The 27,948-nt window shown below is 43.2% G+C and overlaps 1 protein-coding gene across 1 annotated transcript in view; it reads left to right on the plus strand.

The window, feature by feature from the left end:
• Positions 1-26,497, plus strand: part of ALDH1A3 (aldehyde dehydrogenase 1 family member A3) — a 36,678-nt gene extending 10,181 nt beyond the window's left edge. Inside the window, exons 4-13 of the mRNA XM_008491712.2 lie at positions 954-1,083; positions 3,455-3,516; positions 6,200-6,328; positions 8,705-8,818; positions 11,878-11,980; positions 13,010-13,194; positions 18,920-19,084; positions 21,287-21,444; positions 22,616-22,690; positions 23,954-26,497. Of these exons, the coding sequence (XP_008489934.2) occupies positions 954-1,083; positions 3,455-3,516; positions 6,200-6,328; positions 8,705-8,818; positions 11,878-11,980; positions 13,010-13,194; positions 18,920-19,084; positions 21,287-21,444; positions 22,616-22,690; positions 23,954-24,026 (1,194 nt within the window). The 3' untranslated portion in view covers positions 24,027-26,497. The remainder of the gene's footprint in view (positions 1-953; positions 1,084-3,454; positions 3,517-6,199; positions 6,329-8,704; positions 8,819-11,877; positions 11,981-13,009; positions 13,195-18,919; positions 19,085-21,286; positions 21,445-22,615; positions 22,691-23,953) is intronic.
• The last annotated feature ends 1,451 nt before the right edge of the window (positions 26,498-27,948 follow it).

The raw sequence follows: 27,948 nt of genomic DNA on the forward strand, positions 1-27,948 counted from the left end.
GCATTGTTGTTTCAATTGCAGAAACCCAGCCATAGCTGCCTTGGCTGCATGCTAAGTAATGACTTGTAAAAATCAGTTGTTTTAGCAAAACATTCCGAGTGGATAACAATCCTAGGCATCCCAGGGGGAATGTCTGTTTGAGGGCTGTTTCAACCCTAACGTCTGTGGAAGATGACAGAGTATGACTTCATATGTAAACAGAGCTGTTTCAATCCAAGGGATAGTAATTCCTTTATGGATGTGCTGGCCATTTGCACCAATATCCCATTTAATGACCTGAGTGGAGAACAAAGCAGTCACTGAGCTGATGTCAGGAGAAGGACACAGGCTGAGACTGGACTTCATTTAGAGCTGCTCAGCTTCACTGCAGCTTTAGAGAAGCAACTTCTTCCTTACCTTAGTCTCAGCACAGATCTGAGCCCAAAGGGTACTTTACCAGACTTCTGTAAAAAAAAATGTGTTTTCTATCATCCTGTGGACAAAAGAGGCTTTTCAGAGGTTGGTTTTAGGGCTATGAAGGAGGGGAAAAAAAAAATTTCCAAATAAAAGGAAAGGGGGTCTGACTGATTTCAGTGACACTGTCTGGACTCCAGAACATCTGTGTTTGTGGGTCAGTTCTGGTGAAGTCACATCACTCACATCACTTCTGACCAGTGGCACCAGGCTGCAGCCTTGTGTCCCACCCACAGCCACCTTCTGGGGGCTTCTGGAAGATGTGCTTTAACTGCAGTCACTGAACTTGTGTGCACACCAGAGGTGTTGGGTGCAGTCTGCTTCCCTTCCACCTTCTTTGTATTAACAAGCTCGTGCCTAAAATGGAAGATGGGAGAAGGAAACCCCATGTCTGCAGCACAAGGCAAAATAAATTGAGAAGGAGTTTGTCTAAAAGGTTGTTTTTTTGAAGGAACAAAGCCATCAGTTTGTCTGACACTGCATGCAATTTGTCTTTTCAGACTCTGGAAACAATGGACACAGGAAAACCTTTTCTTCAAGCTTATTTCATTGACCTGGAAGGTTGTATAAAAACACTCAGATACTATGCTGGATGGGCTGATAAAATCCAGGGCAGAACTATCCCAGTGGGTAAGTTCCTTCAGAGCCAGTTTCAGAGCTGGGCTGGTTTCAGGGAGGGAGGTGCATGGAAAGGCTGGCTTCTGAGCACCTCTACAAGTAGCCTTCTACTCCTTTCCTTTCTCAAGATGCATTTTAAGTCAATGTGTCTTAAACTCATGGGAGAACAAAGTGAATGCCTGGATAGCTCTCTGGAAAATAATGGATGGGTTCTTTTATTCTATTTTTTTTTAACAGAGAAACCTTTTTGATTTAAAGTTTAGAGTAATTCTTAAAGAAGTAAATCCATATGTTCTAGGTGAATTTATTCATTAGGTTGGGGGCTGACCTGCTGGAGAGCAGTGTAGGTGAAAGAGACCTGGGGGTCCTGGTAGACAAGAGGATGACCATGAGCCAGCAATGTGCCCTTGTGGCCAAGAAGGCCAATGGCATCCTGGGGTGCATTAGAAAGGGTGTGGTTAGTAGGTCAAGAGAGGTTCTCCTCCCCCTCTATTCTGCATTGGTGAGGCCGCACCTGGAGTATTGTGTCCAGTTCTGGGCCCCTCAGTTCAAGAAGGACAGGGAAGTGCTTGAAAGAGTCCAGTGCAGAGCTACTAAAATGATTAAGGGAGTGGAACATCTCCCTTATGAGGAAAGGCTGAGGGAGCTGGGTCTCTTTAGTTTGGAGAAAAGGAGACTGAGGGGTGACCTCATCAATGTTTTCAAATATGTAAGGAGTGAGTGTCAGGGAGATGGAGTTAGGCTCTTCTCAGTGATGACCAGTGATAGGACAAGGGGTAATGGGTGTAAATTGGAGCACAGGAGGTTCAAATTGAATATTTGAAAAAATGTTTTTCCTGTAAGGGTGACAGAGCCCTGGAACAGGCTGCCCAGGGGGGTCGTGGAGTCTCCTTCACTGGAGACATTCCAAACCCGTCTGGACACGTTCCTGCACGATGTACTCTAGGTGGCCCTGCTCTGGCAGGGGGGGTTGGACTAGATGATCTTTCGAGGTCCCTTCTAACCCCTAGGATTCTATGATTCTATGTATCACTGAAATGAATTAAGAGTGTGGAAGAACAGAGGTTTTGGGGGAGAACTGTGTGAAGGCAGCAGAGTTTGTGCTGTCCTAGATGCCACGGAGATGTGGCAGAGAGTTGATGTAGAATCCAGCAATGCCTCCCACCTCACTGATGTTCCTACATCCCTGACAGTGCTGGCTCACACTGTTCAGAGATGTTCAGAGAAATTATGGAATGCTTTTTCTTCACTTTTATTGAAGAGAAGTTCTGAGATGTTGACTTCTCTCTGGAGCCAAAGCACTGACTTCTTTGAGGGACCCTGTCAAGTTTTCTGAGACTTGAAAGATGTTTTTCAGAATGTTTCCCAGGCTGCAGAGCCAGAGCAGACACACTGCACTGTGGTGGCAGGGACAGAGAGAACACTTTGGCTCAGCTATATAAGTTTAAATATGGCTTTGGGGAGAACAAGTTAAGACAATGGATGCTGTCCATGTGGCATGATGAGTAATATGGTGTATGTTCAAAATCAGCCTGTTTGGTCCCTGCATGAGGGTGATCACTGAGGCTGTGTGAAGGACAGACACTGCAGACAAAAATTAGTCACCAGGGGAAGGGCTTTGAAGGGCTGAACTAGTTCAATCTGTGCAGGCAGAGAGATGTCAGTCATATAAACTGAGATCTGTCACCCTCATGCAGAGTAACATAAAGCTTTGCTTGCATGGACACTACTCCTGATTTGAGATCCCTTCCAAAAACTGCAATTAGAAATGTTCATGTTTTCTATCAGCTCTTCCCAGTGAAACTAGGTTTTCAGCAAGAAAGAATTTGTAAGGACAATGTCCTTCCTGCTTTCTCTTTGAAAAAGTAATGAGATTATTTTAAGTTGAATGGTATTACTTTATTCCCAGAGTTTCATCTTTTTGTGATTTCTTACCAGAAGTGCAATTCGTGTTACACCCAATCTGATTCCTGTACAAAACAGGTTTAAAAAGCTCTTCCTCCTCAGGGAAATAAGTGCTTTGCATCTTCCCGGGAGACACAGTCTATATGAAATTTGTGCTTGCTCTTTAGTGTGGTGGAGAATGATCCTCCCCCTTAGCCTCAACACAGGGAGATCATGGAAGGAATTGCACCCCTTTCAAAAGGCTCCACTGTGAATGTGAGCAGTGTTTTGCTTTTGAGCTAATACAAGACCTGTTCTCAAACAGATCCTCATCTGCCTGGGGTGTCCCAGAGGCATGACTTAAGATGAACAGATAGATGGTTCTTTGTCTAAAACGGTTCCAGTTCTGTCCCCAGCCTCTCAGTGTGCACTCCTACACTCTTTTTGTAGAGTTTAAGATTTTGACTGTTCTGTCTTCCTTTACTCTTTTGTCTTGCAGATGAAAATTTTGTCTGTTTCACCAGGCATGAACCCATGGGTGTCTGTGGAGCTATAACTCCAGTAAGTAGCAGTGGTGGTGCCCTGCATCTCCCTTGGAACCAGAGGAACAACATGTGCATTCCCCATCTTATACTGCAGCCATTTGCTTCCTAGTTAAGCACAGCTGTTCTGTGGGGAACTCCCATCTCAGTTCCCTGATGTATTTTCTTGTTTTACCCCCATGCCAATTGCTCTTGGCAACATGAAATCCTCTGCAGTGGAAGGGTGGGTCTCCTAATCAGATGCTCTGTTCCTCTCTAAAGGCTGACACCAGTCACCAGGGATCAGTCAGAGTTCTCTGACTCTTGCACTGCTGGGACAACCATTTTGTCATTACATGTGCTAGCTTTTTGCTGCCTGGTGCTGATGCATTGTTTTGAGTTTTAAATCATATCCATTATTAATAACCCCTGGCTGTTCTCTGAGCTTTCTCTGATTAAATCTCGCTGAGTCGTTTTCTTTTCCTTGAGATCTCATTTTCTGCTGAGGGGACAGTGTGGCTAGTTCTTGGAATAACTCCAGTTTTAGTGTGTGTTGCTTGCTCTGTTGAAACAGACAGCCAGGAAGACTTTACAGCTCCATGGGAGACATAATTTGTTCCTGTCTGCTTGTAAAATGCTTTGAACGTGGTATCCTACAGGCCAGGAGGCAAATGGTGATGTGCCAAGATTCTCTGTTTTGGATACTTGGGTCCAAAGAGTCCGTGGAAGATTTTTGATCTTTGGAATAGGGTTAGAGGAGAGACTGTGAAAGAAATGCATGTGGGGTGTTAGATTTGCTGGACCCTGGGAATACCAGGAATACCAGTTCCTGAAGATAGCCAGGGAAATTTTTCTTTTTGGGAGCTGGTGGGTACTACTTATCAGATGCTTGGCTTCATGGCTTCTGCACAGCTTTTCTGGCTGAACAAGCAATGTGACTGCTTGTGAGCAACTGGAATTAGTGACTTGAGATCAAAACATCAGGTTCCTCACATTGATCACCAATTAAAAGGAATCTCTTGGTCACACCTCAGTCACCTTTGGCACCCAGTGATGCTTTTGGGAGCTATCCCTTGAAAATCCTACATGTAGGATGCTTGGAGAGCCACTAAAAGGGGACTTGGTGAGACTTCTAATATTTCAAGTTGACATTACATCAGCAGTAAATACAATAGGAAATACAGAACCAAATTTGACTCAAGTTAAAGACTCTGGGAAAAGGATGATTGGGGTCAACAAACCCACATCTGTCTTCAGTTTACTTAGAAGAAATCCCCTTCAAAGTTTTTTTTTCCAGTTTGATCTCTGAAGACATCACTCTTTGAGTATGTATATTCCTACTTGATTTAAAGAGATTGCCATGATTCTGCATGGGTCTTCCTAGACCAATTAACACCCCTTCCAATTTTTCCTGAGGTTTGACTAGATTTAAGCCAACAGTCTTAGCAAGACTCAATTCTTAGAAGGTGCAGCATATGACTGAGATTTATTGCAGGGTCACAAGGTAGCCCTGGAGTCCTTTATTGTTAACTTTCATCAGCCAGTCTACAATAGAAAGCTCCTAATGGGCTTATGTCATCCTCTTAAAGTGTAAAAAAGCAGTAGAGGTGTGAATGGCTCAAGCTGCAGCCTGAGCCCTTCAGGAAGGCTGAGGAGAAAAGGAGAAATGGGCAAATCATGGGATGTGGCCATTGGGAAGGATCACTGAAATGAAACAGGTCTGGGAAAGAGGGAGAGGCAAGTGGAAGAATAGCACATTAGAGTAAATTCTGCTTTGTCTCAAGGCTACTGGGCTAGAACAGAACTCACCTCCTAAAAGCTGCACTGCTAATTTATTTGTAAGTGTGAATTTGTGGATTCCTAACGTATTTGGCTTCTTTGTTAATAGCTGAAGGCCCTTGGCTTAAGTCTTGACAAGAAGTCCCCTTACTGCTGGCCTGCTTCCATCATCCCTAAAGCAGCATTAATTATTTTTAATGAAGAAATCCTTTCTGCTGCCAAACGACCTTTCTGAGATTCAGTCTGAGCTACATTTTCCACTTCTTGCTTAGGCTCCAAGATCTACAAATACACATAACCATGAAAGAGATTAGCACAGAGGAAACTGATGTGGACTGGTTCCTAAATCCAAATAAGAAAACTAATTGGAAAGGAGCATTTTACAATCTGAAAGAAGCATAAGACCTCCCTTGGATTCCCATGACTGAACAACCCACTGCAGTTTCCTAGTTAGAAACCTGGAATTAGATGATGTTGTGTAACTCCTAACTGCTCAGCCAATACCTAGCTTTGAAAAGTGATTTTTTTTGGTTTTGTTTTGTTTTGTCAGTGAGCAGTTGCACCCCATAATTCCCTCAGGTAAGGATGCTGTGTAGAAGTGATACCTCAGGACACTGCTTCCAACAGATTTTCTGTGAACAGCCAAAATCCTACACAAAGTGTGGTCAAACTCCTGTGAAGAATGCAGTCACATCATGCAGAGGTTTGTCCAGCTTGCAGGATTAGCTTGAGGACTGCCAGCAATCTTTGGGAATCTCAAGGGGAAATGAAGGAATGTTATACTTTACAATCCAAGCAAATGCAGTATTGTCAGCAGGCTTCTCTCTGTGGCTGTGCTCCCAGTTGCTTCTCCCTGAGCTGTGTGAACAAGGGGGGGAAAATGCTGCCTGGAAGTGAGTAGGGGACTGTGCTGAGCTGATCTCACCTGCCTCTTGTTCTTGCAGTGGAACTTCCCCTTGCTGATGCTGGTTTGGAAGATGGCACCAGCACTGTGCTGTGGAAACACTTTGGTTATTAAGCCAGCTGAACAAACTCCTCTGACGTCTCTGTACATTGGCTCACTGATCAAAGAGGTAGGGAAATCTGAACACCCCATCTAGGTGCTCTTCTCCTGAGGTCAGAAGCAAGACTCAAGTGTTTTGAGTTGGCTGTGTAGGTTTTTAGGTTTCTAAAGATGCTGGAGCTTCACCAAGGAAAGTGAGAAAAGCCTCTGCCTTCAGCCTGTTCTGAGAAGGGCCTTCATAACTGGGAGGTAGCAAGGAGCACGAAACCTGGACTTTTTTCTTCTTTTTCAGGAATCTGAAGAGAGAAAAAAATGGTGTTTTTCTTCTTCTGCCTCATCTTCCCCTCTTCCAAATGAGGGAAAGGCTCCAGCTCAGTTTTATTAGATAACGGGACAAAAAAGAGCTAGGGTTGGGTTTGTACCATTTCTAAGTGGGATAATTCAAACAAGACAGAGTGCCATGGGAAACAAGCCTTCATAATTTCTGTGGTTTGTAGAACAATTCAGCTATGTCTGGCCTTGCAAGCCAGCTCAGTACTGACATAAAGGGAAGATCATAGGTTGAGATTTCAAAGTGTTGGTTTCAAGGCTTGTCAGGTAGGATCTCAGCTCCATCAGATCTGTTCATGACACAGAGGTGGTATGAGGTGCACAGGATCTTCCAGCACTGGTCAGTAAATCAGCTTCTTACAGGTATGGATATGAATAATTGTGAGGAAAGCTAAAAGAGTTGCAGATACACTGTTACCTCTCAGCAGGAAAAGTCATTTGTTAGCTTCAGTATTATAGTAATGATGATTTTATCTGTTCTTGGCATAAAATGGAGGAAGATAAGAGGATACCTTCATCCTTAATGTCACTTAATCATTATCACTTAGAGCTCCCCCATCAGGAGAGGCAGTGAAGCATCTCCTGAATTCAGCTGACTGAAGAACATTTCACCAGATGAGTGAGCATAGGTTGCAGTTTTCCTGACCTCTGGTTAGCCCTGGCACACCACCCCTTTTTTCACTCTGACATATAGGTCCCCAAATGTAAATGTGATGCCACTCAGTTGAATGAAAGCCATTCAGTTCTGGTGAAATTCATTTTTTTAGCTGAACTTCTAAGCTGCCTGTTTCTCACAGTTGCCCTTCAAGGCAGCAGTGTAATTAGATCAGAGTAATTTTATTTGAAGATTCTCCTTTCTCCACCCAAAATTAGCTAAATTCTTTGCAGTTTTTCAGAAGAATAAGCTTAACTGGTTTTTTTTTTCCATCTTTAAGAGGATGCAGAAGATGTTAGAACACAAGCAAAGCTATGTGCTAAGTTCAATGAAATAATTTGGGGCCAACCAAAACATTTTGGCTTTCATTTCTGCTGAAAAACAGAAAAAACTTTTTGGCTCAGGGTGACCTGAACCAATTTTTTGCTTCTTTGTGGCTTTGTTGCTGACTCCAAACACCATTACTTGCACAGTTTGACATGCAGTATTTTCTTGAAAACTCATTAGCCAAGATACAAACTCTATTAAACTCACTTTTATCATTGTCACATCCATAGAATAAATCAGACTGCCCTTCTGTTTTATGAAAAAAAAGACAATAAACCAACCAAAGCAAGCCCAGTTATAAAGATTATTTTTTGCTAGGTAGCATATGAGCAATAACTTTCTTTTTATTTCAGTATTTAGAAGGAGAAACTGCATTTATTGAACTTTTATACTTTAAAGCCACAAGAAATTAAAGGAGCAGTTAATATCCTCAGCAATTCCATTGTTATAAAATGCAGGGAAAACAACCTTGTGTAATCAGCAGTAGGGGAGGGCTAGCCTACAATTCCTGATCTTTGAAACTCTTGTTTCAGGAAGTGAAAACAGACCAGCCAGTCCCTCACTTCTCACACTAGAATTTCACCTAAAGTTTTGCCATTTGTCTCTTTTGGCAAAATTACTGGCTGGCTAATCTAGGTTGTAAATGTGGTGGAAACTGGCATAAGTCTGTTGCCATCTGCTCTTGTATTCCTGTTTTATTAGCCCCATCATCTAGTGAGGTTTTACTGACTCCTTAATCCCTCTGGCCCCTGAAGAACCACAAATGTCAACCTTTGTTCAAAACAAGCTTTCATTCAGTTCCCCCTTGGCTCCAGCTGCACAGCAGTAGCTGGGGGCCAAGCCTGGCCAAAAAACTCACTCTCTTTTGACTTGAAACTGGGATTCCTCCAAGAATTCTTCCTGAAACTTGGCATTTCCTAAGCATGGCTGTTTATTTTCACCCACGTCTACTCCAGCTGATAGCACGCAACCATGTTACTGGGAAAGCTGGGAAGCAGTGGTCTATAGCTTGGAATTTTTAATTGCAACTCCTTCAGGCACCCTGAGGACTGAGCTGCAGCTCTCAGGATTGCAGCTCAGCTCCAGAGTCCTCAAAATCTCTCTTGACAGAGTTGTATTTAACCTCTCTTTCAGGTGGGCTTCCCTCCAGGTGTGGTGAACATTGTGCCAGGCTATGGCCCCACAGCTGGAGCTGCAATTTCTACCCATCACAGCATTGATAAAATTGCTTTTACTGGATCAACAAAGGTAGGTGAAGGAATTCTTGTTAAATACCTGCTGTTCCTCTTTGCAGGCTTTTCTGTAACTATCACCCACATAAGATTATGCCAGTTAAATGTTGATGATTTCTCTATAGCCAGCATCATTTTCCATCCCATTCCATGTGACAGGATTTCTCAGAAGTGTTTGGGAATAGTCTCATTCAAGTTCTTGAATTATGATGATAATCTCATGTCTCTGTATACTGGCTTTTGCCAAACCACCACATTTCTGTTGGAACTGGAAGTAATAGATACTCTCACTTAAGGTGAGACAGTCTACAGGAGAAGCTGGCAGTGACTTCACATCATGTCCTTGGCCTAATAGAGCTTCTGGGCAAGTTTGCTGCCAGTCCTGCCCTGCAAGCAAGTGCAGCTGGCAAACATGTCAGTCAGAGTCCTGAACAATTCTTTCTCAGCTTTAGTTACCTCTGAGGAACTAAGACTTAAATAAAAACATGGCCCTGTGCCCAAGGCTTCCTCTGCTGACGTGGATGGGATTAACATTGAGATCTGCACAGTAAAGCACCTTGTATTCAGGTTTTTTTCTTTTTTTTTTCCCTCTTTTTTTTTTTTCCCATAGATAGCTACAGCTGCCTTGCTTAGGAGAGGGGTGGAAGTAAAACTCCTGGGCTATCAGACACCTACAGCCATTCTTTTCTGTATCTGTCTCCAGTAATCTATGTTGCAAATTCTCAAACTAAAGCTTCCTTAGAAATGTTAGAAATTAGAAATGTTAGAAATTAGAAATGTTAGAAATTAGAAATGTTAGAAATTAGAAATGTTAGAAATTAGAAATGTTAGAAATTAGAAATGTTAGAAATTAGTAAATTAGAAATTAGAAAATGCTTTTCCACTCACTTTTCTCAACTTCTCTTGCAATGCATACCCAGCCCTGAAGAGGGGCAGTGTCCAGAGTATGGAAATTCTGACTCTAATGCATGCAGACATCGTCTCTTCCCTCTTTATTTCCTTGACTAACGTTCTTCTTGCTGAGTATTTGCCTAATTAATCCGTTCTTATGTGTATCTTCACTGCTGCAGAGTGGAAACTAATTGTGTAAAGCTGACAAATTACCCTCTGTGAGATTGGTGGCTGGGAAAGGTAACTCACTCACCCCTCGGAACCGGCTGCATTTAACAACAGTACCATCTAGTGGCTTTGTGTACACGCTCTTGGCTTCCCTTATCCCATCGGGATAGGTGTGTTAAACCTCGTGGTTCTGTTCGGGAATCACGGGAACAAACACGGCTGCAATAAAGTAAAAAAGTTCACCGGGAGCTTTTGCTCCCTTGAGAGTTGGGTTAATGTAGGAGTTGAACCAGATACAGGCGTCTCTCCAAATCTTAAATCAAAAACTTTTAGCTCAGATTAGGTACTGGCTGTGTGAAAACAATAGTTGATAGACTCATCCAGGCCACAGGGGGCTGTTTGGGGTTTTTAATGAAAAATCAGTATCCATAGGATTAGGAAAATCTCAGCTGTTGGAGCCTGTAGGCAAAAAACTCCTATAGATGCTCTGCTTGTCTTCCTAATCCATGGGTATGCAGGAAACACCAAGGGAGACAGATTCTTTGCTAATGCATGTGTAATTTAGAACTATTTTCTTCCCCCTCCACCCATCTGTGAGTTCAGCTGCATCTCTGCAGTATTTGCAGCATAATGCTACTGTTTCTGAGCCAGGAAGTGAAGCCAGTTCAAAATACATTTTGACTTAGTTTTTAAGCCCTAGCTTGGGCTCAGTGCCAGCCTGGAAATACTGATCTTACACTCCACAAGAATTTTCTCATCTAGATTTCTTGCTTTCCCTTAGTTTATTAACTTAATCCTCTGGTCAGGTAGCTTGTAGTGATGCCTCTTGCAAAGTTACATCTACCAGCAGCAGGATGCATCACTGAATTCTCCTGCTTTCTGGGCTGCTGAGTGGCTGGAGATGATCTGTACTGGAGTCTTGCTCAAGTTGAGAAGAGAAGTCATGAGAAATGCAGACCTAAAACTGCCAGCCAGCCATCAAGTGCTTTCCTTGCTCACAGCTCCACTCGAGGACAACAGCATTTTTAGGCAGAAATGAAGTTAAGATTGCCATGTGCAAAGGTAAAAGACAAGAAAACCAGTTAAAAACTGAGGAAATTAAAATAAAAGGTCACACTTTAAAAAAAAAAAGCAACCTGCTTTAACAATTGAAGCTCCCAAATAGTTTTATCTCATATTATTTCTAACAAAATTAATGAATGATTCTGGTGCTTGATTTATGCTCTTGTGAGGAAGTCCATTTTTTAAAAGAGAAAAGAGGAATTGCTGTTTTGATGTTACCAGTATAAAATAGGAATAGTACAGCCACTCAGAATTTGGGGAAAAACAGTTATTAAACAGTTTTCTTTAAGGGGAAAAAAAAGTGGTTTAGTTTGACATTATTTTGATTAAATTCTGGGAGCAGAGTAAATCCTTCCCTTCAGGAGAAGGTGGCCAGGCAAATTCTACCAGATGGTCAGAGCAGAAAATGCCACAACAGAGCTGGATGGATTTTGTCTGCTGAAATCTTCAGGTATTGTGTTGGAACAAACATCTCAGCTACCCTTGTGTGTGAAGTAGCTCAGCCTGTCACATATAAGTAATCAGTGTCAGAAATAAGTCATTTTCTCCTAAATGTCAAAATCTGTATGTGGTTTTTCTGGTATGGAAATGGTAACAGATAGGAACAGTGAGTTCTTATCATTGCCTTGGCAAGCTCGACTTGAATACAAGAAGCTGAATTCCCAGTTTTTAACAACAAAATTCTTAAAAACTCACTAACCTGCACTGGGTGGGAAATCCTTTGGGTAGCAGGTATCCTTCAGGAGACAGTTCCTGTCCCTCTCCTCCATAGCCCACCCTTTCAGATCTGCCTAACCAGACTAATTCTGGGGCTGGTTTTGACCCAACACATCACAGCAATAGGACACTCAAACCATTTAAGAACATTATCCCTGACTTCTCCCATACTTGGCACACTGGGAGAAAACTTTCAGGGGAAATAACTTGTGTCCTCACTTTGTCTCTATGCTACAGGTTGGGAAACTGATCAAGGAAGCTGCTTCTAAAAGCAACCTCAAAAGGGTGACACTAGAGCTTGGAGGAAAAAACCCCTGCATTGTGTGTGCAGATGCAGACTGTAAGTATTGGCTGCTGTGATTATTTGCTGTACAATGCTATGAATTGTGGGCCTGCTTTGGCAGCCAGCAGGGCTGCTCTTTGCCACAGCATCCACCCTAAAGGCTGGAGGGAAACCCTTGTCCAAGAGCAGGTTGCAGATCTGCTTCACTGAAGTTCTTGTCCAGCACAGGGATCATTCCCATGGCAAACTAGGAGACCATTGTAGTGTTGCCTTTCCTGGGGATGGCTGCACTTGCAGGTAAATCTGGCATTTGTGCCTCTCTGTTGTTGTGGTGCCTTTTTTTTTGCTTGCTGGTACTGCAGAGCCAGAGCCAAGCAGTGAGGAAAACAGGTTTTTAAAATGCAGCCCCTCTGCAGGCAGTTTTATGGAACAAGACCTGATCTAACCCAGCCTTCAGCTCTATCCTGAAGGTCTGCAGGACTCCTTTTGCATGTCCCATTGTGGCTTTGTTACATGAGTAGTGCCAGGAGATCTGTGGAACCTGTGACCACCAGAGTGGTTGGAAAATGTGATTTGGCTTGGTTGGAAAATGGGATTTGGCTTGGGGAGAATCCTCTCCACATTCTCCACACTCTCTGCACAGCAGAGCTTGAATGCCAGAGGTGTTTGTGCCATCTGCTAAGAGGGAGCATTGCAAGGACCTGGTCTGAGGTGGCTGTTGAACAGGAGGACACTCTGCTTTCTAAAAAAAATCACTGCTGAAACCACTCTTCAGGAACCAGCACGCAGTATCTAGGAATCCACAGCTAAATTCCCACTTCTTACTGCCCTCAGTTGAGTTCTTGTGGAAGAAAGTACCAGGGAGTATGGCAAACCAGACATTGAGACAAAAGGCAGGAAAGGGGGTGGAAATAACAGGAGATCTGGTTCAGGGGCAGCGTGAGGCCTTGTGAGTGCCTCCAGTGGGTGTGGACCCTCGTCAGCAGTTTTTTAAAAGAGACTTTCAAAAGCGAAATGAAAAAACAAGTCTGGAAAGGCTGAAACTGTGCATGTGGTAACACTTTTCCCTCCTGGGCCATGTTGCAGTGGACTTGGCAGTGGAATGTGCCCATCAAGGCGTGTTCTTCAATCAAGGGCAGTGCTGCACGGCTGCCTCACGAGTGTTTGTGGAGGAGCAGATCTACCCCGAGTTCATCAAGCGCAGCGTGGAGTACGCCAAGAAGCGCCTCGTTGGGGACCCTTTTGATGCCAGAACTGAGCAAGGCCCCCAGGTACCTGTGTGCTTGAGAACAGTTGTTGTTTGCTTTTTGGTTGTGTTGTTGTTTGGTTTTTGGTTGTGCTTTTGTTTGATTTTTTAAAGATTTTTTTTCCTTGTGTAAATATTATCCTTGCGAGTAAGGTCCCAGCAGAAGCACGGAGGGGGTGAGTAATATATCATGGCTTTATTTTTCTATTTTAAATACCAATTAATCACAACTGTTGAAATGTTATGTTGTAATTTTTTTAAACACAAATGTATTTAATTCACTTCTTACCAAGCTTTATGGAAGGGGCTGTCTCCCTGGTTCAGTAATACAAAGCATGTTGCAGCAAGCAATAGCAATGCACAGAAGAGTGCAGCTGCAGAAGTGGCCATTCAGCTACTTGGCTGTGTTGGTGATGACAAGTATATACAGCCCAGGGACTCCTGAGTCCCCACTTTCCATCTCCTCCTTTTGCCCTCTTTCTGATCCTTTGGACAAGGTTCAGCTGAATTAGGAGGAAAAACCATGCCAAGATGCTGTCATGACCAGCCCTGTCAGTGCTTCCAGAGCCTTCCTCTTGTTTTTGCCTTCCAAAGCAATCTGAGCTGTGGTGGAGAGATCACTGGGCCAGATCTTCTAACAGGAGCACTGTTTGCTATCAAAACCAAAAGGGGAATCCCAAAGATCTGTAGCTTAGGCTTCCTGTTCTTAGTACTGCACTGTGAGTTTTTCTTCTCTGATGCTACATAGGGTCCCTCAGAGAGAGGATGACTATAGAAACATCCACCTCCCCTTATCAGCAGGCCCATTTACACACCATCCATGCATGGCAAAACCTGACTGTGTGTCCTCCTGTGTGGGGAATAAGATGGTGTGCATCCCCTGTTCATGCTGGGGCTGCATCTACCCCTTTAATTTGCTTAGAAGGAGATTGCAGACTGCTCAGCAAAATGAGGAAAATAATCCCTTGCTGAATCTTGCTACAGTAGAGATGAGCTGACTCTCAAACTGTTTCAGGCTTTGCTCTCTCAGCTTTGCAAGTTGGTTTGTTTATTTTAATATAATCCTAAACCTTTTCCTGCAGTAGCAGTGAGTGAGCTGGAGTTATAGTTGGTCCCATTAGGGCTGTGTTCACCTGGCTGCTCTGACAGAGACCATGCTTATAGGGAGGAGTTGTGAGGCTTTAAAGGTGAAGAAACACTCTGCAGTGAGCAGCACATGTAGAGCTGGGCTGCTTATTTCAGTTCATCCATGCTCCCAGCTCTTGCTTGGCTGTCAGAGCACCATCCTCTGGTGACACTGCTTTGGCTTAAGGGAGACTCTTTGCATACAAGCTATAATTAAGTGTAACAACAAGTTGGAATTGCAGCATCTGGTCAGATTTTAAATATAATCCATCTGTCCTTTTCCCTCTTCTGGCTTACCTGTTTTATTTGTATCTAGGAGAGAGAGCACCTCTTAAAACATACACACCTGAACTTCTCTGCATGCATCTGTCACTCCCAAGATGGAAAGGTATTGAGAGAGTGGGAGGAAACTGTTAATCTCAAAACTTTCCTGTGGCTGCCAGTGCAAAGGAACAAGCACTTCCTCTGCAGCTGTGGTTGTGCTCTCTCTGGAGCCTGTGCTGTCAAATACAACACACAGAAATTCAGGCAAAAGAGAGAGAGAATGCAGTGCCACAAGGGCTTAAAATACTTCCAAGTTTGGTAAAGATTCACACCTGCCCAAGAGAAACTGTTCAAATTTGAAGCTGCCAGATCAATTTTTTCCTCAGTTCCAGAAGTAAGATGCTCTGCTGTGAGGGTCTTTTTAATCTTCCACTGATGGGTAAGGGAAGAATCACAAGGAAAAATAATCTTTCTTCCTCTTCATCTCTCCCAATCAGGCCTCAGTTGCTTCAGAGGCAGGTTGTTGCTTTCACTCTCTTTCTGTGCAAGTCAGGGTGAGCATCCAAAACAGCATCTACAAAAATGGCCACATTCTGCTGTGTAGACCTCATTCTGGGATGAATTGGGAAGGAGTTGGAATCACTCTTTAGGCTGCCAGTGGTTGTAGCCCATGATCTTTTTGGTCCTACATCAGCTCCAAGTGTTTAGCTGGACAAGAGGACCTCCAACTTAGAGAGAGTTCAGAAAGTCTGGAATAGTAGAGCCTTTGCAGTCCAGATTTTGAGCTGGTCATCTATGAAACCAAGCCTCACCATGGCTGAGTAGTCCTTTAGAGGAGCAACTGAGCTGAAGTGCTGAAGGGACCTGGACAGACTGGAGAGTTGGGCTGATTCCAACGGGATGAGGTTCAACACGACCAAGTGCCGGGTCCTGCACTTTGGCCACAACAACCCCATAGGGAGCTCCAGGCTGGGCACAGAGTGGTTGGAGAGCAGCCAGGCAGAAAGGGACCTGGGAGTCTGGATTGACAGGAAGCTGAACATGAGCCAGCAGTGTGCCCAGGTGACCAAGAAGGCCAATGGCATCCTGGCCTGGATCAGGAACAGCGTGGCCAGCAGGTCCAGGGAAGGGATTCTGCCCCTGTACTCAGCCCTGGTGAGGCCACAGCTTGAGTCCTGTGTCCAGTTCTGGGCCCCTCAGCTCAGGAAGGAGATCGAGGTCCTGGAGCAGGTCCAAAGGGGGGCAACCAGGCTGGTGAAGGGACTCGAGCACAGACCCTATGAGGAGAGGCTGAGGGAGCTGGGGCTGTTCAGCCTGAAGAAGAGGAGGCTCAGGGGAGACCTCATCACTCTCTACAACTCCCTGAAAGGAGGTTGGAGCCAGGGAGGGTTGGGCTCTTTTGCCAGACGACTTTCAACAAGACAAGAGGGCAGGGTCTTAAGTTGTGCCAGGGGAAGTTTAGGTTAGATATTAGAAAGAATTTCTTTACGGAGAGAGTGATCAAGCATTGGAATGGGCTGCCCAGGGAAGTAGTGGATTCTCCATCCCTGGAGATATTTCAAAAGAGACTGGATGTGGCACTCAGTGCCATGGTCTAGCAACCGCAATGGTGGTTCAAGGGTTGGACTCGATGATCTCTGAGGTCCCTTCCAACCCAGCCAGTTCTATGATTCTATGATTCTATGAGACAACCTGGTGCAGGACAGCATGGGGGGACAGACAGAACTGTCCCTCAGGACCTTACAGCTGATGTAAGGTAGTCCTGGAAAAGTGGTTCTGTCTGCAGCTGTTCATTCCTGTCTTACACTGCACTTACAAACCAGTTTGGGGAACTGGCTGATTCAGGTTTAATCCAGGGTTTTTGGAAGTGAGGAGAAAGGTTTTATTCAGGTCAGTTCCCTGATGGGGATTACTGTGTACTGGCATGGATGCTCATGGCATGGGTGTAGGGAAAAGACAGTGTCAGCTGCAGTATTGGGTTATGCTGCTACAAACTGCAGTGCTCTGATCAAAAATAGGTCAAATTTAAACAGTATTAAATTTAAACAGAAATGAGGCATGCTTCTAATGAGACTTCTCCAAAACTCACATGTGTCTGACTCTGTTGGCTGGCTGGGATTCAAAGAACACCACAAGAAACCTGAGGGGTGATCAGGACTGTTTGAGTCCAGTGCCAACCTCAAATGCAGACCAAGGGCATTTTCTTAACGTTGGATTCCTGTGAGCTGTATCATAGAAAGTAAAGAAGTAAATCTGCACAGATGGCAAACTTGTTAACCAGTGCATTATCCAGCAGACTCCATTAGATGAGATTAATGTCCTGGTTGACTAGAACAGGGATTAGAGGAGAACAAGACTAAACTAGTTTTGTTACTGTAGAACCCTAAAAACTGGGATTTTTGGACTATAAGGCCTGGTCTACAAGGACAGAAGCACTAGGGCTGCCTCATGGCACTTGCTAGCCAGAAGTTTTTTAGCCTAAAACCTGTTGCTGGATTCTGAAGACAGTGAGTATTTTCCTTAGACTGTAGACATTTCTATCCTTTAGGATTAAGCCATGAAAGTAAAATATGTAAGTAGAGACTGGATGTCCAACAGTCAGTTGGACACAGCAGTGGTGTTATTCTATACAGTCACAAGTGCTGGGTTTGGAAAAGGAAAAAAACTGCTCCTTGCAGTCTTGACTTAAATGAAGCAAGATATGAAAATTTGAGGTTTCTCAGATTTTGCAGTGATCTTAGAAGTCTTCCTCTCTTTTGAATTAGATGGGCAAATAGTAGAATTGGCTCTAGCAGATCATGTGTTTCTAATTGAAGTCAATGCTTGAACCATAAATAATAGTGGAGTAGGGGACAGAATTTAAACAAGCCTTGCAAGCTCTAGTTACAATGACAAACAGTTCCACCCTTGCATGTCATTTTTACAAATGTTTTCTTTCCCCAGTGTCTTTTCATCTAACTGTAGTTTGCCTTGCAACAAGTCACAGCTGTATAAATATCCTTGTTTTGTTTTCTGTGATGTGAAGTGGATGAACTGGATTGGTCTGGATCACAGACATGCCAGGATGGAAAGCACTTGCAGATATTTTCAAATTATTTACATTTGGCAACTAAGCAACCAGAGAAATAGAAAACATGTATGACACCTGCCAAACTTAGGATGTGACACTCTGGATCCTACATTTCCTTGTGCAGTAGCATGTGTTGAATGTTTTCTTGAGTAGCACCTCAACACATGAGAGAACATGAGGCCAATATCCATGGTGTGTATGATGCACACATGGGTATGGCAGGAGATGTGCTGGTCTCTGTTTTCACTGTGTACCAAAAGGACCCCAAGGACACCCTCCTAAAGCTTTGATATTTGTCTAAAAACATGAAAACTTGGATTGTGTGTGGCCAGGATTAACTAGGGACAGGATATAGTCTGTAATCTGGAGGAGTTTAGTGTGGAACACTCCATGTAAACAGTCTCAACTGGCAACTGGCCCTGCTGAAATAAAAACAGATGCCTGGGGAGGGATGTTGAACCAGTACAAGCATCTGGAGATACCTGGCTTTCAGAATAATCTCCCAGGCTGCTAGGGCACCTTAAACCAGTAGGCAGAATCTTTTCTTTATTCCTGTCAATGAATTTGTTGAGGTTGTTGTTAATTTGGCATTTTTTTAAACACGTCCCCAAGTCTTCTACCACCTGCAGCAGGCTGTGATGTGTTTCATCACTTAATTATTTATTATCATACAAGTAGCCACATCTGTTTGAAACCTGAGAATACCTGCAGCTCACTGCTGCCTGGGGAACACAAAAGAAGGACCAACAATAATGATCAGAAGTGTCCTTTGGGCTTCTGCACTTCTTCCCAGCACATGGCCCACTGTGGTGGTGATGTAGGTGATGTCTCTCCCGAGTCCTGGTGCAGGGCTGTGCAGCATGTGCCACTTCATTCTCCTGTAACTGGGCTGGCCTTTCTCCAGTCCACCAAAACCCATGCCAGGCTCTTCTCCTGGTGCTCCTGAGCTTAATCAGGTCAGTAAATCCCAGAGCTGGAGGGAAGTGAGCCATGGGGGTGCATCTCTAAGATGCAGAGGGAGGGAAAATGAGCAGCCCCCATCCACATGGCAGCAAACGATCAGATGAGATTCAACAAGGACTTCACCTTCTGTTTTCTGTGGCTCAGGGCTGTGCCCACGTCCTGTCTTTCAGCTTGCTGATTGCCTGGCTGCTGGATCATGGAATGAAATGTAAACTCACCAGTTTGACAGAGCCCTGCAAACCTGCCCCTGGGCCACATACCACGACTTCAGTCTCTGGAACGGTTATAATTAAGGCACTGCTGTTTCTTTTCCTTTTCTTTCTGACAGATTGACCAAAAACAGTTTGATAAAATTCTGGAGCTGATAGAAAGTGGGAAGAAAGAAGGGGCTAAGCTGGAGTGTGGAGGTCTTGCCATTGAAGACAGAGGCTTGTTTATAAAACCCACTGTGTTTTCAGAGGTCACTGACAACATGCGTATTGCCAAAGAAGAGGTATGGCACAAGTCACCTGCAACTTTATATGTGTGCATTTGCTAATGTAAATGGGAAAGAAAAGAGGTGTGGTTATGGTTTCAAGTGGAAACCTGAGAGGAGAATAGAAGTTTCACTTATTTCAGTGTCCTAACAACTGCCTGATGCTGAAATCCATACTACTGAAGTATCTGCAAGGTGAGCTTCAGTTTGGAGCATACGTGTGTCTGGAGGGAATTGTGAGAGGAGAAGGGAAGAGGCAAGAAAACCTCAAAATGCTTTAGCAGCAATTTTTTTGCAATTAATAGGTGTCTGTTTGCCAGCCCTTTCTAATGCCCTGCTATTTTGTTTGGTTTTCCAGAAGTGATATAGCTCTCTGAGTGTATTCACTGGAGAGTAACAAATTCAGATAAAATCACAGTGGATGCTACCTCACTACTACCCTAAAGCTTTTGAGTCTCATTTCAGGAGACTTGATACTATGCAAAATAAAAGCACATGTATTAGCTAGATACAGATGCTATAAATGCTGCTTCTGAATAAGAAATAGTGGTGATGGAGGGGTTTCTGCCTGAAACCTTGATTTTAAATGTAAACAACTGATGCAAATAACTGAAACCATGGCAGGCTGGAGCAGTTTTACATATTGTTTGTCCTGAAGTTTGAAGGTTTTCTGGAGACAGAGTTAAGTTCTCCCACTCTCTGCAGTGGATGGTTGAGTGTGCAGTGTGCTCTTAAGCAGCTCCTACTGAGCTGACTTGAAATTGCTGGGCTGTGGTACATGGAGATTCAGAGAGACAGAGGACAGTATACCATGGCTTCTTGCTCCACTACTTCATAAAAAAAGGGTTGATTTATCCCAGAAAGGTGGGACAAGAGCCCTGACACCTGAAGCTGGTGAGGAGGGAAGGAATGGCCCTGCTATACTACCACTGAAGAACCTTTCTCAAGTAGCCTTAGTGTCTGAAATAATCCCAGATTCCATTCTCATGGTGGAATGCCTTGAGGCATGACCCTTTTTTTCCTATATGAAAACATGGTTGAAGCCAGCAAAGTGCAGATCTGATTTGCTGGCTTTCATTATTCATACACATAAAAAATTGAACAAGCTGCATGTGATTAGATCCTGTGATATTCCTTTGAAATAGAAGTTAATCTACTTTTCATCGTGTTCCCCAATGGAAAATAAGTAGTTGCCAAAGTTTAACTGGAACTTGTATTTTATAGTTTAGCCTAGTGCTTTTTATGGGGCTGCTTACTGTTCACTCCTGGCAAAATATTTAGATGTCTCAGATCTGCCACAGAATCTCTAAGGAACCTGGGAAAGATATCAGTCAGTCTGGGCATGAGTTACATTCTAAAAATAGAGAAAATAAGAGCTGAAAATCCCATGACAGGCCCTTTTTTCTTTATGAACTGACTCCAAATCCCAGGTCATGATTCATGAAGCTTATCCAGTTTAATTCATTTTCAGTTTTGTTGCAAATGCAACTTCATCCTTAGCTTAGGATCAAGGCTCTGGTGAAGTACCTGGACCTCCCAAACCAAAGAAATTTAGAACCACTTTTCTGAGCCTAAAGGCATGCCTCAGGGTGGCACAAGTGTCACTATATGTCATCTTTGGTGGGGATTTATTGCACTGCAAGACCATGCAGGTCAGAAAAGGGCCTTACTCCTGTTACTGTCCTTGATGTGAGACTCTATCCCAAAAGCTGGGGAGTATTGTGTGTGCTGGCTGCTTGGTACCCCAACCTGGGATGAGAAGTTTGTGGTTAAACACACGTGGTAAATGCACTGCATGCAAATCAGCTGTGTGCAATGACCAAATCAGAGTTAAAACCAGGGAGGAAAACTTGTAATGCATGAAATACATTCATTACTTTTTGAGTATACTCAAATTCTGAGTTCAAAAGGAGAGTTGTAAATGGAGTAAGAATGAATCATTTGAAACTTGTCCAGATCTAACTCTGCTTATTTGGATTGTTACAGATGATCTGTTAGCTGTTGGATCGTGGCATATATTAACCACTCTTGTACATCAATCTACTTCTTTTGAAGTCAGTTTAATTAGCAGTTTTTAAGAGATGTTATCAGTGACTTCTGGAAGGCTAGGATAGAACATTTTAAATACAGAATCCAAACAAAGCATCTGATTCTAATTTTTCCAGAATTGTCATGATTAGCTAAGACTTTCCTGTCCTAATGTTTAATTAATACCTGCAGATTTTTGGGCCAGTTCAGCCAATTATGAAGTTCAAGAGTATAGAAGAGGTGATCAGAAGAGCCAACAGCACAGAGTATGGACTCACAGCTGCAGTGTTCACCAAGAACCTGGACAGAGCCTTGACACTGGCTTCTGCATTGCAGTCTGGAACTGTCTGGTGAGGGCTGTGGGACCAGAGTGTGGGCTGGGATTTTGGGAGGGGAGAGGGATGGATGATTTGGAATGGTGTTTTAAGTGCTGGAGGTGAGATTTATCAGTAATCTGCTTAATTCTTGATACTCTGCTCAGAAGCAATATCCATTCATCAAAATGAGGGGGTGAGGTCCAGAGAGTCCTGTGAGAAATGGGCTGTTTGTTCAGTCAGTGTAGTTATTCATCTGAAAAACTCTGAAAATGTAGAGCTTTTAGGAAGTTCCACCTGACAGGATGCCTTTCAAAATACTGTACATAGAAAAAAGCAATTCTTCTGGTCTTCAGATGGGGTTTTAGATGCACAGATTGGTATGGACAGCAGATGGCATCACAGCACTGTCAGAAAGATAAGCAGCTAGTTTAGCTTACAAATTCTTATTTTATATTAGAATCATTTTGAAGATGGAATCCTGATTTTCTTCCCACTCAAGATAGGAGTCTGATCAGGTGCCTGATTTTGATGCATGCAGAGGATTGAGTTCAAGAGCTGACACCAGAGGAATCTGCCTCTGAGTAAAACTTACATAAAGCTGGGAGGTTGGGCTTTGAAGGATCCATGTCCTGTCCATACATGAAGCTGCAGTCCTACAGCACCAAGCCATAGCTGTCTCTCTTCAGTCATTTGCTCCTAGTGAGATGCTAAGGAAGTACCTACCTTAGCTTTTTTTACCTCATGTCTACAGAAATGAGGCTGGCACTTTTGTTTTTCTGTGACACAACTTTCTAATGCAGTCCAACTTTCTTTTCTATAGCTGGAAGTGGATGGTGGGTCCTGCTTGTGTTTAGACAGCTTCCTGAGTAAACACATTCATTTCAGAATGTGCTTCCTTAAATTAAGGAATAGGTTGTACTATTTATTTTAAGCACAGCTCTGAACACAGCATGAATTCCAGCTCAAGGATTAATGTCTTGGCCATCAGAGACCACGGTGTGAGATGTAGGTCAGACTGAGTACTACTCAAATGTTTTCTGGTTCTGTAGCAAAAGAAGATTTTGTTGCTAAAATCTGGTGTCTCAAGGGAATTAGCTGTATAAAGAGAACTTCCAGATCTCAGCCTTTTTTGTATTGCTGTTGCTACCATTTTGCTTCTCCTTGGTATTGAATTGTCTTTCTACAACTGGTGTTTTTCTTGTAGGATCAACTGTTACAATGCTCTCTATGCACAGGCTCCTTTTGGTGGCTTTAAAATGTCAGGCAATGGCAGAGAACTGTAAGTTTTGCTTAATATTTTGTTTGTATGTGGATGGTAGATGCAGTAACAATTGGGATTCAGTGAAAATATTGTTGAATTTGCTTTTTAAACTATCGGGCTTGCAGGAGGTGTTAAGCTAGTACAGTCTGGATGTAAAGCCCAAAGAATATGAGCAGTGTCTTCAGGAACACCTTCATCTGCTTTATCAGCTCAGTGAGTTCCACTTGTAAACATTTTTCCTAATTAGTCAGATTTTTAGATCAAGGAAGAAGTCTGGCACTCTAGCTGGGGACACTGGTATCCACCTCAACCCTCCTCCCTCTTTAGATGGTGGTTTCTGGGCCTCCCTTGACTGCTGTAACATTGCTCCCAGTTGGACCTCTTCAAAGCTGTGGATTTCAAATGTTGGAGCCAGACCAAGAAGAAATGATCTCTCAGATGATCCCATCAGTCAAGGTCACCCTATAAGTTAGAAGTAGAGCTGAGAAACTGACTTAAATCTTAATTTTCTTCTTGTGAAGGAGAGGCAGGTTTTATTTCACCATTCAGCAGACTGGAAGTAGAGGAATCTAATGCACCTTTTCTTTCATAAGCCAGATTTATTTCCAGGAACCATTTCCAGAACTTATTCTGGTGTCTCCTGCTCAGAAGACATTCAGATGCCTCACTTGCTGAGCACAGCAAATGAATTCTCAAATGGGACACACAAATTGAGACATTATAGTTTACTTTCCCTGACTGCCTGGCTAGTTAAAGGATGTCAGGGTTTATCCCTTGGACAGGGCATGGGAATAGAGCCAGTTTCCACCAACCAATAATGCAGTGGTGGGGTGTATCATCAGCATGCATTTCTGGAGCAACTGTGCCCTCTTGAGTGTATGCTATCTGGCAGATAGAAGTTTACTTTAAGTGAAAAAGTGACTTTAATTACTGTTTAAGTATTGATAACTGTGTTTGTGGGGATGTTTCTTCTGTGGGTTCTCACAACAGAACTCAGTTGGCACTAGGCAGAGAGTCACAAGGTGTCACCTTCTGTGTTACTGTGACCAGAATCATTCTATGTTTCTTTGCAAGAGGGTGTAGTTCTGTGTACTTAACCATAATGAGAAGTGGTGGGCCAAACTGATGGCTGGTGTAAATTGAGATCCAGTTTTAGTGGCCTGATGTCATCTGCAGCAGCTGTTGATCAGAGGCTAAAATGCTAAAGCTCTTATCTTAGGGAAAGAGACACTAATATGTTGCAACTGTTTGTGCCTTTCCCTCCTCTCTTTTCTTTTCCAGTGGTGAATATGCTTTGGCAGAATATACTGAAGTGAAAACAGTCACCATTAAACTCGCCCAGAAGAGTCCATGAAAACAAAAGGCCTAAAATGCTGACACTCTGAATGTGACACAAGGGGGATGTGTTCAGAGCGAGGGGGAGGGTAGGGGTAGAAGGGAAAATGGCAACACCCAACTTTATTCCTCTAGAAACACTGAATCCACTGGACTCCATTCTGTCAACTGGCTCTTCAGAAACTGATTTAACAGCCCCTTCTGGCAGCATAGCACACACTTGTGCTTTACAAATCCCTGGCTGTACATCTGTCTGCTACCTGTGACTAAAATGCTGACCTGTCACAGTGTGTGCAGGACATCTGCATTCAAACTTCAGCCTGAAGCACTTGGACATCAATGGCATGCTAGAGAGACTTCTGGTACCATCAGCATGGACTGGTAAACACCTTCAAAGCCACCTGGGTTTCACTTGGCATCAATGGACCTGAGCAGGAGGGTTAATACAACTTGACTGAAGTTGGAGGAGTTGGTGTGAAGACTGCAGCTGGAGTCTAGGATGGGAGTGCAAGCTTTCATGGAAGGATCTGTAAAGAAATTCTCTCTTTGAAAGAGCTGTCTTGGTCTCTCTAAACATGCATTCTCCATGTTGGTGACATTCTAGCCCTGAATGAGATTTAGGGGGGGTTTCCTAGAGGACTCCTTTGGGGCCAGTATTTCACCTGACAGAGCTAGACTTTAAAGTATCCTTTGAACGTGATGTTTTGGTGTGCCTACACTACACATGCTGCAAATGCAAGTTCCTGACTTGCTAACCCTTCTGGCTCCAAATGAGTCACAGTTGTATCTCAAACCTTCACTATAGCACTTTTTGGAAGAGGATTTTGCACTGTACTTACCGTGATGACACAGAGTTGAATGATAAGCATGTAGCATGGTAGATACCCACAGAAAACATCCCACTCCAGTCCTTCTGATCTGGAGGAGGGAGCAGAGGAGATGCAAGAAGCTGTCCTGCTCTCTCTTTCCCTGTAACTTTCAGGCTGTGTGAACATCTTTTCATTTTTTGAGCCAGATCTATTATTAAGAGAGTAAAACTTACAAGCTCTTCTCACTGCTTCTTTACTCCTGTATGAATGTAGCTTAAAATACATTTTTGGAAGTACAGTATGGTAAGGCAGGTGCTCCCAAGCACACCTGGAGGTGCTAAAGCTGTGGGTGTACCATGAAATAAGCTATGGCTGGACTTGAATGTGTCAGCAGCATTGCAGTCACTGTCCTCATGAGTGCTGACATCTTGTGGGAAGCACAGAGGAGCTGATCCTTCACTGAGGAATGAGCTGCCTTGGGTTGTCTCTTGCTTACAGTTGTATAAGCACAAATCCATGGAGTGGCTGTCACACCAAGTTCATGCTTTAGTATCTCCTCCACTAACTTCTTTGCATGCCCAGACATTGATATGAGATGAATGACAAGCCACATGCTGTCTTCAGTTCCTGGGCTCACTGCTTTCCCTCCTCCTCCCCCCAATTCTCTGCTGGAGAACCACTGGCAAACGTATGGGAAGATCCATGTCCACAGGAGCTGTAAGTATGAAGGAGTTCATGGTGTCAGCTTGTTAGGAGGTTCAGCTGCTTTCTCTGGGAGAGCAAACTGGTTGAGGTTCCTTATGGCCTATCAGGAGATCTCCATGGAGAGATTGCCTGGAATTTTCCAGATGTCAGGGCTTGAAGCAGAAATGCAGGTCTAACCTCTTTTCTCTGATGCAAGCAAAGATTTAACCAGTACCTTCCATTGCTCAGAGATATGCCCAGCCAGTGACAAGGTTTGTATTGCATGACTTGACCTTTGTTTTTTTTTTTGGAGGGGGAAGGAAGGTGGGTGGCCATAAGTAAGGAAAAAGTTTGCATGAGCCTAAACTTCCTTATTAGTTAGAGAATATTGAAATTGCACTTCCACACTACTTCTAAGTGACATACCTCCAATGGCTGTGTATATCTTAGGTGCCTGTCCCCCCGTGGGTATGTGAGACAGGTGACTCTCCCCATCTGGTGAAGAAAATGTCCTCCCTTCCCCATGAAAGGCCAAATGGGAACATTGTAAATAAGTTTCTATTTTTGTAAAACACTTAAGAGTGCAAATGTCTTCTCAGACAAATGTTTTACTTTTGCCTACTTGACCACTTTTTAGGCCTGCAGTCAGACAGTAGGGAGGTCAGGCAAACAGTAAAAAGCTGGTTATCTTGATGTATCTCTGCATTAATTTTTGATAAGCAGTGGTTGAAACTGCAATCATCTGAAATTCTGAAAATCCTAGTATCCTGGCTTTCTATGTATGATATATATTTCAACTCTTTATCAAGTTTTTCTTTAAAAGTCAATGTATCTCTTACTGTATAAATCAGGGTTTGACTCTACACACTGAATTTTCTAAATTATATAACACTAGACACTAACTTTAAAATAACCCCTTAGAGGGTATATATTCTTTCATTGCACAGTAAGGCTTTCATATGAAATACTACTTTCTTTTTTTTAAAAAAAACAAACAACTATATTTATAAATTAGGATACAGTTAATCTAATGTATTTTTATAGCTAAAGGTACATGAAATGTTTAAACCCCATGTATATATTTAGACTATGGGTATCTTTTTTTGTAATAGTTCTTGTTCCTAATAAATGTTTTACTTTGTGAAATGGTTTCTAATTGCTACATATTGATATTGCTCAGAAAGGAGGGTGAGGGAGCACAAAATTTGTATTGACTTCACCCGTTTTAACAGAGAAGTAAATTGAATGCTTTTTTGATGAGTCCCTTAAGATAATTCCAAGTCCTTTAAGGAAATTTCAGCCCCTTTAATGCCTGAGTTAAGACCCCTTCCATCAGCAAGGAACTTCCACTCAACTCAATCCTGTTGCTGTTTTTTATTTCAGTCTGAATTTTCCCTGTGTTGTCAATAGAAGCAAACACTGGAAGGGGGTTACAGCTTCAAGGCTTCTACAACAAAAAAGCACTGCCCAGAATAGTGTTGTGTCTGTTCCCCTTGCTTCAGTGACCCAGTCTACAAGTGGAAACTTGAACTGGGCTGACAAGAGACAATATAATTTTGAGGTACCTTTTCCCCATGGAGAAGTACTTCATGGAGTGTTTTTGCAGGTGTGTATCAGGGGGTTCAGTGTCTCATGGGCGAGCTGTGAAGGAATCTGGGCTTGGATTCACTTCTGCAATTTGTGAAGAGTATCCTGTTTTTGAAAACTGAAGTGCCAGAGTGTGGTCAGTGCTCTACAGAGAAAAGCTGGAGAGTGTGTCTGATTGCTTACCCTTTAAGCAGTCACTTTTATGAGTTGTGTCATTTCCAGTAAGTGGAGGGGGAAGGAGAGCAGAGCTGCAGCTGGCAGGGGTGAGCACAGCTGCTTCCAGTTCAAAGGAGGATGTATCTGCTTTGCTTGCTGAGGTAAGCCCCAAAATGGAGAATTTGAAGAGACCATGGAGCACGCTGCCAGGTGCTTTGAGACATATCCATCACAAGTATGACCCTGCTAAATGTGGTCCCTTTCCTGTCTTATTTCACCTGCAAGGCAGAGAGAGAGCAAGAACATTCTCATACCATTGTTTTTTAAATTTCTTCCCATCCAATATGTGTGTGAGAAATCCCTGTCATCTCCCTTCACAGGCCAAGCCAAACTCCTTGAACTTTCCACTTGCTAACAGCATCACTTAGCTTTGAGATTATAGTAGGGGCAAGGCTGGAGATATAAAGAAACTCCTTTGAGTGACAGTGGAGACATAAACCAAGAAGAGTGGGACACAATTTGGGGGGGAAAAAGAAAAAAAAAAAGAGCTTGGATGTGAGGAAAAATACTTGCTAGAGGAAGTCTCTATCAAAATAATGGGGAAAAAAGTTCTTTTAGTGGCTTTTCAAACTGTTGTGTTAAAACAGCTGTACCAAAGGTCTGGGTAACAGCCAGGGTGTGAACAATAAAACACAGCAGGCTCGG

Source organism: Calypte anna, chromosome 10, assembly GCF_003957555.1.
Source record: "Calypte anna isolate BGI_N300 chromosome 10, bCalAnn1_v1.p, whole genome shotgun sequence".
Lineage (NCBI taxonomy): Eukaryota > Metazoa > Chordata > Aves > Apodiformes > Trochilidae > Calypte > Calypte anna.